This window comes from Aethalodelphis obliquidens, unplaced genomic scaffold (assembly GCF_003676395.1).
Source record: "Aethalodelphis obliquidens isolate GAN/ISIS:26980383/991018 unplaced genomic scaffold, ASM367639v1 scaffold9, whole genome shotgun sequence".
NCBI classification, from domain to species: Eukaryota; Metazoa; Chordata; class Mammalia; order Artiodactyla; family Delphinidae; genus Aethalodelphis; species Aethalodelphis obliquidens.
The window spans coordinates 48,144,525-48,159,685 of NW_020837953.1; the positions used below are offsets into that span (position 1 = coordinate 48,144,525).

General features: G+C 42.5%; 1 protein-coding gene and 1 pseudogene across 1 annotated transcript in view; one reads left to right on the forward strand and one right to left on the reverse strand.

Moving 5' to 3' along the window:
* DNAJC11 (DnaJ heat shock protein family (Hsp40) member C11) overlaps window positions 1–15,161 on the forward strand; it is a 71,819-nt gene that overhangs the window by 18,597 nt on the left and 38,061 nt on the right. Inside the window, exons 2-3 of the mRNA XM_027110330.1 lie at window positions 7,004–7,133; window positions 9,394–9,467. Coding sequence (XP_026966131.1) covers window positions 7,004–7,133; window positions 9,394–9,467 — 204 coding nt within the window. The remainder of the gene's footprint in view (window positions 1–7,003; window positions 7,134–9,393; window positions 9,468–15,161) is intronic.
* On the reverse strand, window positions 12,632–13,151 carry LOC113622253 (protein tyrosine phosphatase type IVA 1 pseudogene; annotated as a pseudogene).

The window sequence follows — 15,161 nt, forward strand, 5'->3', positions numbered from 1 at the left end:
TCTTTCTTTTTTTTCCTTAGTTAGTCTAGCCAAAGGTTTGTCGATTGTGTTGTCTTTTTGAAGAGTCAACTTTTTTTTCACTAATTCCTTCTATTGTTTATCTGTTCTCTGTTTATCTCTGCTCTAATCTTTATGATTTCCTTCTCCTGCCAGCTTCGAGTTTAGTTTTTCTTCTTTTTCTAGTTTCTTTTTTTTTTCTTCTATTTATTTTTAAATTAATTTTTATTATAGTTGATTTACAATGTTGGATTAGTTTCTGCTGTACAGCAAAGTGAATCAGTCATACATTTACATATATCCACACTTTTGTAGATTCTATTCTCATATAACTCATTACAGAATATTGAAGAGTTCCCTGTGATATACAGTAGGTTCTTGTTGGCTATCTATTTTATATATAGTAGTGTGTATATGTCAATCCCAATCTCCCAATTTATCCCTCCCCCTCACCCCTTTGCCTCTTGGTAACCATAATTTTGTTCTCTACATCCGTGGCTCTATTTCTGTTTTGTAAATAGGTTCATTTGTACCATTTTTTTTAGATTCCACATATAAGCAAAATATATTTGTCTTTCTCTGTCTGACTTACTTCACTCGGTATGACAATCTCTAGGTCCATCCATGTCGCTGCAAATGACATTATTTCGTTCTTTTCTAGTTTCTTAAAAGTTGTAAAGTTAGGGACTTCCCTGGTGGTGCAGTGGTTAAGAATCCACCTGCCAGTTCAGGGGATACGGGTTCAAGCCCTGGTCCAGAAAGATCCCACATGCCACAGAGCAGCTAAGCCCGTGCACCACAGCTACTGAGCCTGCGCTCTAGAGCCTGCGAGCCACAACTGCTGAGCCCACGTGCCACAACTACTGAAGCCCGTGCACCTAGAGCCCATGCTTCGCAACAAGAGAAGCCACCACAATGAAGAGTAGCCTCCACTCGCCACAACTAGCGAAAGCCCGCACGCAGCAATAAAGACCCAACGCGGCAAAAAAAAAAAAAAAAAAGTTGGAAAGTTAGTTGTTGATTTGTTATCTCCTTTTTCCATGCCACGCAGCTTGTGGGATTTTAGTTCCCCGACCAGGGGTTGAAACCGAGCCCTTGGCAGTGAGAGTGTAGAGTCCTAACCACTGGACTGCCAGGGAATTGAGATTTCCCGTTTTTTAATGTAAACGTTTATAGCTATAAATTTCTCCCTTAGCACTGCATCCCATAAGTTTTGGTATGTTGTGTTTCGTTTTCATTCATCTCTAAGTATTTTGTAATTTCCCTTGTGATTTTTTTTCTTTGATCTATTGGTCGTTTAAGAGTGTATTGTTTGTCACAAATTTGTATCTTTTCCAGTTTTCCTTATGTAATTGATTTCTAATCTCATCCCTTTGTGGTTGGAGAGGATACTTTGTATGATATCTTTTTTTTAAAATAAATTTATTTATTTTATTTATTTATTTTTGGCTGTGTTGGGTCTTCGTTGCTGCACGCAGGCTTTCTCTAGTTGCGGTAAGCGGGGGCTACTCTTCGTTGCGGTGCGCGGGCTTCTCATTGCACTGGCTTCTCTTGTTGCGGAGCACGGGCTCTAGGCATGCGGGCTTCAGTAGTTGTGGCACACGGGCTCTAGAGCGGAGGCTCAGTAGTTGTGGCACACAGGCTTAGTTGCTCCGTGGCATGTGGGATCTTCCCGGACCAGGGCTCGAACCTGTGTCCCCTGCATTGGCAGGCGAATTCTTAACCACTGCGCCACCAGGGAAGCCCCTTTGTATGATATCTATCTTTTAAATTCTATTGAGACTTAAATTGTGGCCTACCAAATGGTCAGTCCTGGAAAATGTCCCATGTACACTTGAGAAGAATGTGTTTCTGTTGTTGTGTAGAATATTCTGTATGTGTCTGTTAGATCTAGTTGGTTCATTGTGTTGTTCAAGTCCTCTATTGCCTTACTTATCTTTTGTCTGGTTATTCATAGGATGTTGAAGTCTCCACCTATTACTGTGAAACTATTTCTCCCCCTTCAGTTCTGTCAATTTTTGCTTTATGTATTTGATGGTCTGTCATTAGGTATATAAGTTTATAGTTATTCTATCTTCTTGCTGTATGAACCTTTTATTAATATGTAATGTCTTTCTTTGTGTCTTATAACCTTTTTAAAATTTATTTATTTATTTTGTCTGCGTTGGGTCTTTGTTGCTGCACTCAGGCTTTCTCTAGTTGCAGCGAGCAGGAGCTAGTCTTCGTTGCAGTGCATGGGCTTCTCATTGTAGTGGCTTCTCTTTGTTGAGGAGCACGGGCTCTTCGCATGTGGGCTTCAGTACTTGTGGCACCCGGGCTCAGTAGTTGTGGCTTGTGGGCTCTAGAGCACAGGCTCAGTAGTTGTGGTGCACGGGCTTAGTTGCTCTGCAGCATGTGGGATCTTCCTGGACCAGGGCTCAAACCCCTGTCCCTTGCATTGGCAGGCAAATTCTTAACCACTGCACCACCAGGGAGGCCCCCATATGATAAATCTTAAAGTCCAGTAATGTGAGTCCTCCAGTTCTTCGAAGTTATTTTGGTTAGTAAAATAACTAAGAAAGTAAAATTTATTTTTGCTCCATATCATTTTTCCATATAAATTTTAGAATTAGCTTGTCAGTTTCTACCAAAAAAAACCTAGGATTTTCACTGGATTGCATTGAATCTGTAGGTTGCTTTGGGGCAATCTGACATCTGAATAATACTGAGTCTGCTGATGCATGAAGGCAGCTTATCTATCCATTATTTTTGGTCTTCTTTAATTTCTTTCAGCAGTGCATTGTAGTTTTCAGTGTATGGGTCTTGCAGTTGCTAAATTTATCCCTAAGTAGTTCATGTTTGTTAATGATACTTTAAATGCTATTGTCGTTTTAAGTTTCAGTTTTTAGTATATAGAAATAAATTGATGTTTGCCTGTTGATCCTGTATCCCATGACCTTGCTAAAATCACTTAGTACGTTTTTTTTGTAGATTCTTTATGATTTTCTACATAGACAACATCTGTATATACAGATATTTTTATTTTTTAAAACGTTTGCGTTGAATTTCTTTTTTGTGCTTTATTGTACTTTTGTATTGTATAGCATCTAATCCAACAGCTTTAACAGACCACTAAACTCTACAGGTCTCTAGGGACCTTTTCACTATGAATCTTATGATACATAAAGGTTGAATTTATAATAGATTTACTTTCCATTGAAATTATAACCAGATGATTGAGATGATGAAACTTTTCACACTTAAAGCACAATACATCTCTTAATTTTATAATGAATTTTAGAAATAAGTACGTAACTTTAGGCATCGTTTTTAATGATATCACCTATTTTGGAATGATACCAGTGTTTTTACGATAGTGAAAGAGTTTATCATTTATGAAATATCGAACCAGTGACCTTAGCTATTCAGTTACGATAAAAGGCCCAATCTAACCTTTTATTGAATGTGATATTTATTAAAAATGAAACTTCTTGTTTCTGTTACTTAATCAGTAGCACGTTAAGCCATTTATTAATATGATTAAAGAAGGTATTGCAGACTAGACACTGTACTCCCTTGTCATCTGGTTTACTTTTTTTTGTTTGTTTGTTTTGTTTTGTTTTGTTTTTCTGGGTTTTTTTTTTTTTGCGGTACGGGGGCCTCTCACTGTTGTGGCCTCTCTTGCTGCGGAGCACAGGCTCCAGATGCGCAGGCTCAGCGGCCATGGCTCACGGGCCCAGCCGCTCCGCGGCATGTGGGATCTTCCCGGACCGGGGCACGAACCTGTGTCCCCTGCATCGGCAGGCGGACTCTCAACCACTGCGCCACCAGGGAAGCCCTGGTTTACTTTTAACAACCAGGAAATAGCAGTCTAACCTAAAGTCAGTCAAGTCTATCTAATCCTGCACTTGTAATTTTTATGAGATGCTGGAAAGAGCAATTAAAATTCGCAGAAAGGGAATAATTTGTAATGACTACTCAGGAAGGAACAACCCCCTTTTACATGGTTACATAAGTAAACCTATCTGGAGAAGACACATTTAATTTGCCATTAGTTAACTATTCTTTATTTGCTTAAAACAATGGGGTTTGGCACAGGCAGCATATTGGTAAGTGTGGCAGGGAATGCGTTGCATAATTGACGTGAACGTGGAAAGAAGCCTATGGTAGGAGAAAGAAAAGGGAACCACAGAGATCACAGAGATGGGAACGTTTGGTCTTGTGTTTTTATTGAAATAGAATACATGTATAGAAAAGTGCACGTCATAAGCATGCAGGTCAGTGAATTTTCACAAATGTGGGCCCCTTCATGAATGAATGTTCCTATCATCCTCACACCAGGGCTGTGCCTTCTCTCTGAATTGTCCCAGTTTCAGTATTCATGCTGCCAAAAGGTTATCAAAATTGAATTGTGACAGTAATGATAGCTACAGTGATTAAATTCCTCATGTGTGCAAGGCATTGTTAAGCGATTGTATGCGTATTAGCTCATTTACTCCTCAAAGTAAGTGTGATAGGGGTACTGTTGTCTACAGTTTCAAGATGAGAAAACAAAGAAAAGGTTTTAGAAGAGCAACAATGAGTAGGTTTTTGCTGTGTGCTGGGCGCTGTATGAAGCACTGTGTGGTCACTGTCTCATTTCATTTCCACGCCGCCCCTGAGCATACTTGTCATCCCCTTTAACAGCTGAGAAAGCTGAGGGTCAGAAAGCTCGTTAGCCCGAAGCCTGCGTTCTTCACCCCTGGAAGGCTGGTGTGTGACCCCAGAGGAAATCCCACGGACGGCCAGAGGCAGAGAAAGGGGGAGGACGGCCATCTACAAATCGTTCAGGAGTGTGATTCCCAAAGGCTACACCAAAGAGGAGATGGAGAAAGAGAATAGTGCTGGCACGGGGCAGACGTCTGCCTAATCCTTGGAGGCAAAAGGATGCTCAGTCAGCAAGGTCCTTGACTATTTTCCAGTGAAGTAGTTAATGGAAACCGTCAAGAAGCTGCTGATTAAAAACACTGATGTGCCTGTGCCTATGGTCAAACTGTGAGGGTCCTGTCTGCGTTAAAGGACAGCTGAGTGGCCCGGGTCCAGCAGAGCTTTTCTCATGACAGAACCACGTCCAGTTAGAGCTGGGAAGGCCCACAGAGGTCATCCACCCAACCACCCACTCCTCGGACGGAGAAAGTGGCCCAAGAGTGGCACCTGGGTCCTCACAGCCTATCCTCCCGGGCACGTGGGACTGACACACATACCGTTCCAGTAACGGTTATTGTCTTCCTGTTGGGAGTTCTGCAGAATTCCTTGTTTAAGATCTCTGGTAAACTTGCACAGATTTCCTGGCATCAGAATAACTTAGCCCTATAGAAAATATCTAAACTTCAGACCAAAAATTATCACTGAAGTAAGGTTTTGCCTTTTTTCATTGGTAAAAGCATTCATTACTCCTGGAATTGGAAGATATTGAAAAATTGTGGACATTACGGAAAAATACAGTTTAACGTCTTCCCTCGTAACCTTGATGTCTTGAGTAATCGTGTCCCTGTGACCGCTCTCCTGTGTACCCGTGTTTCCAGACCTGATCCCAGAGCACCATCCATCCTCAGCTTCCTCAGTGGGGACCTGGTCCCCTTCCTCTACCCAGGGAGCTGGCTTTTCAGGCCCCTCTGGCATGTTGTCAGTGACCCAGAATTTGCTTCTGTTGTCGAAACGGTGGGGTTGCCTCGCAAAATAAAATGTTATTTACTTGACAGATCATCTGGACAGAGCTGTCCATTTGGCATCACCTCTGACAGACCAAAATGGTCCCTGGGGTTGGTATAATATCAGACATAGTACTTCCCCAAAACACACCTGAGGGCCCTGCCAGAGAGATGGCACAGTGTTCCTAGAGCCTCTGATGAAGTCTGCTTCTGAGAACTTGGCCGCTGAGAGGCAGGCGAAGTAGAAAGTGGATTTCTGTCATCCCTCTTCCTTCCTCCCTTCTGTGCAGTTAAAACACACCCAGAGCCCATTTCACTCTTTGTGTCATCTGTGCTCATCTTATGGTGCATTTTCCCCTCAAATTGATTACTTACAAGAATTGGAGAGGTGTATGTGTTGGGTAGTGACTCTTTGGGTGCTGGGGGTGGGAAGGCTTTTTACTGTAGGATAGTAAAGCATTTTTGCCTCTTTATGTGCTACCTTTTAGTATTAGAGGTTGAATAGAAATGTGTGTTGATTTGACAATTTTATGTCTTTGATTTTTTTTTTTTAAGAAGATGTTGGGGGTAGGAGTTTATTTATTTATTTTTGCTGTGTTGGGTCTTCGTTTCTGTGCGAGGGCTTTCTCTAGTTGTGGCAAGCGGGGGCCACTCTTCATCGCGGTGCGCAGGCCTCTCACTATCGCGGCCTCTCTTGTTGCGGAGCACAGGCTCCAGACGCGCAGGCCCAGCAGTTGTGGCTCACGGGCCTAGTTGCTCTGCGGCATGTGGGATCCTCCCAGACCAGGGCTCGAACCCGTGTCCCCTGCATCAGCAGGCAGATTCTCAACCACTGCGCCACCAAGGAAGCCCATGTCTTTGATTTTTTAAGGGTGAATATTCATTGAGTTTCCTTTGTCAGAAAATGGATTAAATGCATGGCATTTCTGTCTAATGGTATATAGCTTTTTTCCTTTCTGAACAAATTCTTTGTTGAGAGTACCTTGGCAGGATTGACTTTAAATAACTCAGGTTAAAGAGCAAGCAGGTCTCTGTGACGTTTCTCATTTCCGCTCAGAGCACAGAGAACCAGGGTAGGGACACAAGCTTTCATTTCATCTGATAGCAGCATTTCCCAGCAAAACACAGTTGCTATCGATGTACATAATTGATCACTTTATTAACTGTGGAAAAAAGGGGCCTTATTGAAGTAATAAAGCATAACTTCATTATGTCCTATATGTAGAGAGCAAGCATGTTGGAAAGTGGCTGACAGCTTCCCATTTCAAGGCTGATTCTGGTCATGATAATATTTAAGTAGCATTGATGGCTCTCTAATTGGATTTTTCCTTCCGTAGGCCTCTTCCGAAGAGCTGAAAGCGGCCTACCGCAGGCTGTGTATGCTTTACCATCCTGACAAGCACAGAGACCCGGAGCTCAAATTGCAGGCGGAGCGACTGTTTAACCTCGTTCACCAGGCTTATGAAGGTCAGAGCGGGGCTTGGCTCTATAGAAACACCCTGGTAGCAGACACTCAATTTTTAAGAGGCTTGATTTGTAGAGGATAGAAAAAGAGAGTCCTTAGAGGTATATAAAAGAGGTGGTTGGTTTAGTGCTTTTTACTGACAGGGACCTTTGAAAGAGTAGTATTTTGCTTTGGAAATCAATACGTGTCCAGTAAGTAGAAAATGAGGCTGCAGGTGAAGTAACAGCCCATAGTCTGAATTGCAAGGGAGTACTCCAGCTTTAAATCATTTACTAGTTTTCTTCTAAAGGGAACTCTTAGAGGTAAAAGACTGATCACTACAGACAAGCTCTCTTTGTTCTCTTTTTTTTGTGAGAAGATGCAAAGAACATTTTTTCCATCTGAAAGTGATTTTATTGGTTCTGTAGCATTCAGTTAAGGAAAGGTACTAACAAAAGCAAGAAGATGGTGTTAAGGAGCCTAACAGGAAGTAGAGTCAAGTAATTCAGACTTTTATATTTATATCTTATGTATTTCAGAAAAAGTTTTGTAATATATTTGTTTATAAAATACTAAAATCACTAATAGGTACAGTTTCTGTTTGAGATGATGCAAAAGTTCTAGAAATAGATTGTGATGGTTACACAACATTGCAAATTTATTTAACACCACTGAATTGTACACTTAAACATGGTTAAAATGATCAATTTTATGTTGTGTGTATTATACCATGATTTTTAAAATTAAAATTAAAAAAATATGAAATCACTCTTAGGATCTATGCCAAGTAAAGTAAGTTATTCATTCCAGAGCCATTTGGTGATTTGCTCCTTAATTAGATTTTCTTTACAAAATAAAGACTTCTCATTGTGGACATAAAAGCGTATTGCTGTATTCACTATAGTTTTACCAGAAAGTTAGATTTCAAATGACCAGTAAAACTGAGACTGTGGCACATATGTGTATACAGTCAGCCTGTGTCTTCACCAAATGTAACTTTTCAGGCTACTTACCTGGTCTGAATAAAGCTTGACCAAAAACTCGTTCCTTTTATTGTATTTGGTTGTCTGAATTACCCACATACTGGACTGTATTGTTTTGGAGATTAGGGGAAGAGTTAACAGAAAATCCCTACCAGTGCTTGTGAAAATGCTGCAGCAGCAAACCTGGCCCCAGTGTTTGGCCTGAAGGGAGACTGAGATGGTGAATAAATCATTCCTTCTTAAATCCTAGAGACCAGCTCACGAAGTTTGGCTCCCAAGTTTTCCGGTGGTCCGCATTTCTTTCTTCCTCATTAGATTTGAGTATGGATAGAGTCATTTACATCATTTTTTAATTAGACCTAAAAATATATGGGAAATCTCAGGCGGGGAAAGATTCAAAGGTCTTGAACAGAAGTTGGCCCAGCAGGGGAGGGAGGTAACGACTGTTTGCTGTACGGATGTTCAGGTTCGGTTTGGAGGTCCTTTGAACAGCTCTCACCCTCACTGAACAGTCTTTTTCTGATGTACTTTAGGTGCCATGGCCGACACCATAGTGAGAGGTGTTTGTGTCTTTTAAAAATGATTTACAAATAAAGAAGAGAGGCATCCAAAAGCAAAGAAACAAACCCCAACATAATAATAAGTCAGATTTTTCTGGTCAGAGCCTGTCCCTAGTTTTACATTAGGCTCTGTTAGAAACTGGAATTCACTCTCTCAAGCCAAAATACTTTATAGATTGTGGCAGAAGCTCACTAGGTGCTTTTAAAAAACAACTGTCCTTGGGCTTCCCTGGTGGCGCAGTGGTTGGGAGTCCGCCTGCCGATGCAGGGGACACGGGTTCGTGCCCCGGTCCGGGAAGATCCCACGTGCCGCGGAGCGTCTGGGCCCGTGAGCCATGGCCGCTGAGCCTGTGCGTCCGGAGCCTGTGCTCCGCAACGGGAGAGGCCACAGCAGTGAGAGGCCCGCGTACCGCAAAAAGAAAATAAAAACAAAAACAAAACAAAACAAAACAAAAAAACTGTCCTTTAGAGATGCAGGGTCAGTGCACCTCACAACGAAGCGAAGAGTAGCTTGGACATGAAAAATCCAGTGTTTCTCGTTGTAGCCACCTTTAAACATGTCCTCGCTTGGATCTAGGGAGCAATTAGGAGGAAAGACACATTGGGAATGATGGGGTCTCTGGGAAGATTGTGGCTGGAAAGAGAAGAACAAAAAGAGGTGGCCTTGCCTGGTGGTATTGTGGTCAGGACTGAAAGGTGAATTTTGTGCTTTGTAAACATGTTTGCTTTTTAACTTGCAGTGCTCAGTGACCCCCAAACCAGGGCCATCTACGATATCTATGGCAAGAGAGGACTGGAAATGGAAGGATGGGAGGTAAGAGAAGCTTTGTGTCTGGTGTCCCAGGAACGTCACTCAACAGCTACAGAACAACAACCCCCAAATCCCGCACCCTGACCCTGCAGTGATGCCTTTGAGAATATATGAAGACATCAGAGTCCTCTTCTCGCCTTTATATCTTGGTTTAAGGAATTGAGTTCTACACTTGGCTTTGCCACTTTGTAACTCTGTGAACTTGGGACAGTTAGTCATCCAACTTGTCCTCTGTTTCCTAACCCATCAGGTGAATAGTAAGAGGGATGGTCTAGGCCAGCAAGTTTTAACCCAGGGGAGGGAGCAGGCCGCTCAGGGGGTGATGGTAGATGGTTTCTGAAAGGGCACAGTTCCTACACTTACCCTCCTTTCACACGTATACTTCCTTCCACCCTCCACGGCCCTGAGCCCCTCTTTCTACCCGAGGTTACAACTGAATCTAGGAAGTGTTTGTTGGTGCTGTGTTGTGCATGTGAACAAAACGGAAGCACGGAAAAGTTGAGAACTACTGGATTAAATTGTCTATAATGACCCTTCCAGCTCTAATGGGCTGTACTATTAGAATGTTATAAATATAGTGAGTAAAACAAAATAAATAGCAAGTATCTATGAAATAGGTTACCTGGACAGCCATACCATGTGGGAACTATCACTAAAATTGGGAACGTTCCGTTTTCTTTCACTCTGCCACTGAGTAGTCTTAGAGCCTTGGGCAAGTCGTTTGACTGCTTTGTACTTCCGTGTTATAACCTAAAAAATAGTGATATGCGGATCAAGTAGAAAAATTAATATGAAAATTTGTTGTAAACTTCTGTATTGCTGTAAGAACATATAGGTGTTATTACTTAATTTCATTACAGAAACTCGGTTCTGATGCCCAAGAAATTCTGGTAGGCTGTTAACGTTAAATTAACTATCATTGAGTTATTTTTTCATCGTCATGTAAGCTTTCCCTTGAAGTTCTTTTGGTATTTGCTCTCACGCGTGCATGACTGTCTATTCTAATTTTAGGGTGAAAACCTTCTAAAGGCCTTTGGATACGGACTGGAAGAGAAGTGAAATGGGATTCTGTTGCCGTTTTCACCACTGCTTGATATTGGTGACTTATGGGCCATTTCCAACCTATAGCCATGTTTTGGTTGCCCACAGAGTGAATTGTAGTTGCTGACATTTGAAACTTAGGAGGCTTTGCAGGAAAATCCAGTCTCTTATCTTCTTTGGAAAAATCAGAAGACCTGGTAACGCTGTGCCTAAATTCCCCTCTGAGGCAACAGTCACCCAGGTCTGAGGAGCCCCTGCCGTGGGACTGGACCGTGCTGCCCAGTTTGCCCCAGCCCCTGCCGCTCCCTCCACCCGTCCCACGCCCCGCCTGGCTCGCAGCGGGCGTTTGGCTTCTGGCCTTTGGCTCAGTGGAAATAGCAGTGCGTCATGTCACATTAGTTCATGGTAGCAAAGTGTTGGGTCTAGTGGCTTAGAATTTTTTTCATCAAAAAAAGAAAGTAGAATCCTGTTGAATTTACTAAGTTTCTCCTCATGCCCCAGGTTAAAGCGCCCTTGTGTTTTGAAGCCGTGGGTTGGTTGCAGTTCTTCACGGCAGCAGTCAGGGCCACTGAAAAGCTGCAGGCCTCTCTTGTGTATCCCCTCCTCAGAGTCTAGGGTTCATTCCCAGCAGCATTATTCCCACTCAGTGGAGCAGTGGGGTGACGTCTTCCTGGCAGAATATCGCGTGGTTTCCTATCACCAAACCAAATTATCTCCCCATTAGAAACAGAGAAAAACCATACACACTGTTGTGATTATAAAAGTATGCAGGCAGTCATAGACAGTGACTGGATACGCTTTTATATTCATATGTTTTAGTAGATAACTTTAAGGGAATCAAGTTCTCATCGATCAGAATTGGCTTTTTTTTTTTTTTTTGCCTCAATACTAAGCCTTCACTGATGATAAAAATGCCTTGAAGGAAAACTACAGGAAGGTACCTCCTCAGATACTTACTGAGAAGAGATGTATGGGTGCCTAACGTATAGTAGGAAAACTGAGCCCACTGTTCATACTGTGAAGGAAGAGTCTCGCTGAACTCGAGCGCTTTATGGAGCTGGCGTCACCGTTCCCTTGAGGAATTCTGCAGCTGGTGGCTTTCTCAGTATGAGGGTTCTCCCATTTCAGTCACAGCCTCCACCCCAGGGAGGAGGCTGTGTTCCCTTCACGCTGTTGCTAGTATTTTTAGACTACTGACCGGTGTCCGTCTGCCATGTGTCTGTCAGTCTAAACCCACGGGTAGTCAGGGAGGGATGGAGGACACGGGCAAAGCCCGTAGTGTTTGGGACGCCTTTAAGCCCAAAATGCCAAAGCAGCCACAGATGTGGCAGTCACTCCTGTCCCAGCTCTGGCATCATCCGCTTTCTGCTGGTGGAGGCTGGGGATGAAATTGAGCGTTTATAGGTTGCATCAAATGTTTACCCTGTTTTCAGGCACTAGGTAGGTTTTTAGTCTTTGTCTATTCTCTTTTTTTTAACCTTCAAGGGACTTCGTCATGCTGTGGCAGGATTCCAAAGGAGTGAGATGCAACCATTCCCAGCTCGTAACACCAGCCATTTGAGTTCTTAAAGTCGCAGTGTTTGTGCAGATACCCATATTTCAAATGAAGTTGGCCTCTTCAGAATGGCAAAAATCCAGCTTTGAGTTGTGAATGTTCAGACAGTATTGAGTCTGGTAACAGCTGGCAAGTGGAGTGGAAAACCATACAAGTCGGAGGGGCCTTGCAGACGTCAGATTACATTTAGAGGAGCAGCCTTTGGCCCGGATCATCCACACTTTAGTTTTTGTCTGCAGTCCTTTACCTTTATCCATATCTCACTTTTCCCTGCCTCTTTGACATCATTCTTTTTTTTTTTTCCCCCCAGGAAAGGTCAGTCGGTACAAACGATAAGCACATTTTAAATGCTGCACAGCAAGAATCCTTTGCTAAGTGTCCAAGTAGGTTGATCTTAACCCAAACACAGAGGTTGCAATTCTGCCAGCTTTGTGGCCTGGTAAAACTGCTTTTCATCACTCCTGTGGAAGCTTCATCAGACTTCACCAAGCCAACGTGCTGGCTGACATGTACAACAAATTCTGTCCTGTCTAGGTTCCACTTCCAAGCGCTGGCATCAGGCACCCCAGTTTTACAGAATGCAACAGCTGTTTCTATGACCATTGGAATCTTTAGAGTGCAGCCGCAGTTTAGGACAATACTTCTCCAAATACAAAAGCTTGCTGTTAAAAGCTCTATGCCGCTTTTGTCTTATGAACTGTACTGCATCTTCATATTTTATTCCACCTTCAATTAACGCTAGGGCGATAAGCACTGGAGGTCTCCCAAGGCCTGCAACACAATGAACAGCAATTGCAACAAGCAGGGTCTTCACAAAACTTAATTTTCACAAGACTTAACCAATCATCAACAATCTGGTTAGATGGTGGTGCGCCGTCATCAAAAGGCCAGTCGAGAACATGGATGCCTTCTTTCTCCACAAGAGTAGTGTCATAAGTTGCTTCACATACTCTTACTATTGTGATAACTCCATACTTCTTAAGTTCCTCTATAAATTTGTTTAAGGTCGCATTAGTTGGATTGTGTGTCATAAGAAATCTCATGTTCTCGTAAGTGATTTCCACAGGAGCTGGGCGGTTCATTTGATCCATGTTAATTTAGTTAAAAAACACTCAGTAGGGTTATGAAAGAATTTTTAAAATTGAATACAGAAATGGTGCAAAGAAACTGAGTCTACTTCAATATACTCCACTTGAAATTCTCAGTGGTTTTGAATATGAAGTTGGGAGTAATGGGAAATGAAATGAACCTCCTGACAAGAAGCAGCAATTCTTCAATGCAGTAATACTGAGGCAAGAGAAAGGAAGTGCACTGAGGTTTACCCCATCTAGGTCAGAACTCTTGTAAAAAATGCTCTGTGGATTTCAATTCAACACTTCTGTGTCCAAGTTCACCACTCTTATGGGGGCTTTTTGGTGGAGTGGTAATGAAGTTCTACAGTTCACTTGTCTGCATAGAGGTCGTGCTGTGCCTGGCAGTAATCTCCACCGCCCTTCAGAAACTCCATAAATGTGTGACCAAGAACACCACAGAACTGAGGAATATGTCTACTCATTGAAGATTGTGGCCAATCATACAGCCGGTCCCGAGGCGGCGGTGACATGGGCAGCGGCGGCAGGGCAGGGGCGGCAACTTTGCGGGCCGCGGCGAGGGAACCGGACTCTATCTGCCTGACATCATTCTTATAGTGTCTAGGAAAGTCACCCTGCATTAAGAGCTGTAATATGGTCAAGGTCATGAAAACGAAGACAGAAACTCCCACAGCTGGGAGGAGACTAACAAGACATGTGACTAAATACAATCCTGGGTCCTGGGTCCTGGATCAGCTCCTAGGGCATAACAGCGACGTTCGCGGAAAGACTCGTGAAATCCCAGAAGTTTGGGTTTAGTTAGTGGTAATGTACTAATCTTGGTTTACTAGATTTGACAGATGTTTGTTCCATGGTTCTGTTAGACGTTAACATTTGAGGGAGGCTTGGTGAAGGGTAGTCGAGAACTTTCTGTACTATCTTTGTAACTTCTCTAAAGTTCTAAATAATTTTCTAAAATTATTCCAAAATAAAAAATTGACTCACTAGAATCATAGAATTTTCAAACCAGACAGCACCTCAGGAATCGTGTAGTTTTAATCCCCCTCATTTATAGGAGGAAACTGAAGCTTAGAGAGTGAAGTGACTCACCTGAGGTCTCCCAGGAGTTTCAGGTGGTATTGGAGAGCCTAGGTCTCTGTCCTCTTCCCACTGTGCCACCTGGTTTTACAGGTCTCTCTACAGAGGCCTCATCTACAGAATAAGTCACCCTGACTAGCACAGGGTAGACCTAGTTGGTAAATGATCAAGGTGCACAGTACAGGTATATGGATACATGGGTGGCATATGATACACTCTGTTGACGGAAAACATTGAAAATGTCTATGGTCAACTAATCTATGACAAAGGAGGCAAGGATATACAATGGAGAAAAGACGGTCTCTTCAATAAGTGGTGCTGGGAAAACTGGACAGCTACATGTAAAAGAATGAAATGAAAACACTCCCTAACACCATACACAAAAATAAACTCAAAGTGGATTAGAGACCTAAATGTAAGACCAGGCACTATAAAACTCTTAGAGGGAAACATAGGAAGAACACTCTTTGACATAAATCACAGCAGGATATTTTTTGATCCATCTCCTAGAGTAATGGAAATAAAAACAAACAAATGGGACCTCATGAAACTTAAAAGCTTTTGCACAGCAAAGGAAACGATAAACAAGACGAAAAGACAACCCTCAGAATGGGAGAAAATATTTGCAAACGAATCAACGGACAAAGGATTAATCTCCAAAATACATAAACAGCTCATGCAGCTCAATATTAAGAAAACAAACAACCCAATCCAAAAATGGGCAGAAGACCTAAATAGACATTTCTCCAAAGAAGACATACAGATGGCCAAGAGGCACATGAAAAGCTGCTCAACATCACTAATTATTAGAGAAATGCAAATCAAAGCTACAATGAGGTATCCCCTCACACCAGTTAGAATGGGCATCATCAGAAAATCTACAAACAATAAATGCTGGAGAGGGTGTGGAGAAAAGGCAACCCTCTTGCACTG